A 2,500-nucleotide genomic window follows, 5' to 3' on the forward strand; every position below is an offset into this window, starting at 1 on the left:
TTTTTTTCTCGTGTTAACACTTACCCCCCCGTCCCGATCCTGAAGGCGTCATCAAAACCTACATTTCATCACAGTGTAATATTCTCTATACATATTTTCTTCTATACACACGGCTCTTAATCAGATGATAGGAAATCAGTCTGTTCTTATTAAAGTCGAGGTTAATTTTACAGAATCAGATGAGAAGAAAGCAAATGAATTAAGATGTTGGGAGTAATTCAGCATTGATATTAAAATCTTCGGTACCCCCCAGAATGACATGCACGTTATTAAAGAAAAGAAGAAAAAGAGAAAGAAAGGAATTATTGATTATATTGCAAGACTACTTCTACCAATACCTTATATGATCTAATTTCGAGAATAATAATTATAAAAAGGCGAAATAAAGTGCCCAGTAAATTCATACATAGTGTAGAATCATAGTTCATTTCAATTAATTAATAAGGAAAAAAACAGTGATAGTGTGTAAAACTGCGTAATTTATCTTTGTTACTTCTAGTGTCGCCCACATAATTCGTAAAACAGCTGAAAATGATTTTTTGTTCGGCATCCGTCATTTTCGCAAAAGGAATCATCTGTTTACATGCCCGGTTAAAGCACATTGATATAGGGATTGCTTTCCATTTACAACATATATTGCACATCAGTAGTATTTCTGCAAACATCAAACTCTGAGGGAAAAGGGAGGGTATGTCATCATATACTTCAGTCAGGTCTAAATGATACTTCTTTGTGAAACAAAACAAAATGAAAAAAAAAAGAAAAAAAGGAGATAGAGAGAAAACGAGATGCATATTTTACGAATCTAGGCGGACTATTCTATACCGATTTCGAATTCTTCAAGCTGAATTCGCTAACTCACCTCCCATGCAGGTATTTAACTCTTGTAAGGAGATCTGCATGGCCCGAGGAATATTGTTCAATAACGTCTTTTACATCATAGGGTTTTAGGGCCTCTTTGAACTTACGTCTGGCAAGGAAGTACCTAATCTGAAGAAGGGAGAGAGAGTACGATAGTTTAGGACAGGGGCGACAAGGGTGTTTGTAACCATTCTGAAGGCAAATTTTCCAACCGTGTTTAGCTTGTGAGTACTACTGTCATTTTGTTATAGTTTAAGATAATTATTTGTTGTACATTTGTTGTTTATTATTTGTTTCTGATTAAAAACAATGTTTCTTTACGATATAAAGGCGGGAATATGTTAATACTGATTGAAAATTTAATTCCATTTGATGAAGCAGAATGACTATTTCACGAATACTGCACTTCTAAAACGGTTAGAAAATACACTGAAGTTCTAGTAGCCAGGGTGTAGCGATTCCAGGTACGTGATTGCTGTAAACTGCATTCGGGCAGCGGTCTTCTGATGCATTTATCATAAAAAAAAAAAAAACATGTCTGACAGTCAGCCCAGTAAGAAGTGGTTAAGTTTCATGTATATATATATTTTTAAAACACAACATGAGTTATTTAAACATGACAAATATATTATTTAAAAACCTATATCTGATATATTGAGAATAGACGGGCGAAGTATAACTTCTTGTTCTTTTTCAAATTTAAGTCTTCACGTGGATATTTTGGCGAAAAATCTTGGCCTAGATTTCCTACTGGGGAAAATGTGGATGTTTTCGACTTCGGGCTTTGCATATGTTTTTATTATTCGTTGTTGTTTTTTTTCATCGAAACGGAGAGAAAAAAAAAAAGCAAAAACATATGGATGCAATCAGTCGGACAATGACATCCTTACCGAAGATTTTTATCGGGGCATAAAAAGTCTGTAGCAAGAAATCTTGGTACAGATTCCTCGCCAAATCGTGAGTCTCTCGAGATTCTTTTTCCTCAATTTCGATTTCATTTTCCTGTTCCCTAATAGAAGTTATACCTGTCCTATTGGACAAAAAAAAAAAAAAAAAAAAAAAAACACTTAACAAAAATGTTAGTGAAAGGAATAAGCCAAAAATAATGGAGGGTTTTGTGCATTCTATCTGGAAGGAAATTCACTTCTGACCATAATGTCTGGAAATCAAAATGAATTACTACATTTCACTTGACATAAAAGAAAAAAATATTCATATATGTATATTCATATATATATATATATATATATATATATATATATATACACACATATATACATATACATACATACACACACACACATACACACACACACACACACACACACACACACACACACACACACACACACACACACACACACACACACACACACACACACACACACAGACACACTCACACGCACATACATATATAAATATATATATATATATATATATATATATATGTATAAATATTTATATTCATATATATATATGAATATATATTTATATGTATAAATATTTATATTCATATATATATATATACTAATATATATATATATATACATACATACATACATACATACATACATACATACATACATACACACACACACACACACACACACACACACACACACACACACACACACACACA

At 32.4% G+C, this 2,500-nt stretch overlaps 1 protein-coding gene across 7 annotated transcripts in view; it reads right to left on the reverse strand.

Annotated features, from left to right (window-relative positions):
- The window catches only part of LOC125047228 (potassium voltage-gated channel subfamily KQT member 1-like), a 135,592-nt gene that overhangs the window by 7,767 nt on the left and 125,325 nt on the right, over positions 1-2,500 (reverse strand). For 4 of the 7 annotated variants that reach the window (XM_047645436.1, XM_047645435.1, XM_047645434.1 and 1 more), the window contains one exon: positions 863-990. The exons of the other annotated variants lie outside the window; for them this stretch is intronic. In XM_047645436.1, coding sequence (XP_047501392.1) covers positions 863-990 — 128 coding nt within the window. The remainder of the gene's footprint in view (positions 1-862; positions 991-2,500) is intronic. 7 annotated transcript variants of the gene reach the window in all.

This window comes from Penaeus chinensis, chromosome 40 (genome assembly GCF_019202785.1).
Source record: "Penaeus chinensis breed Huanghai No. 1 chromosome 40, ASM1920278v2, whole genome shotgun sequence".
Lineage (NCBI taxonomy): Eukaryota > Metazoa > Arthropoda > Malacostraca > Decapoda > Penaeidae > Penaeus > Penaeus chinensis.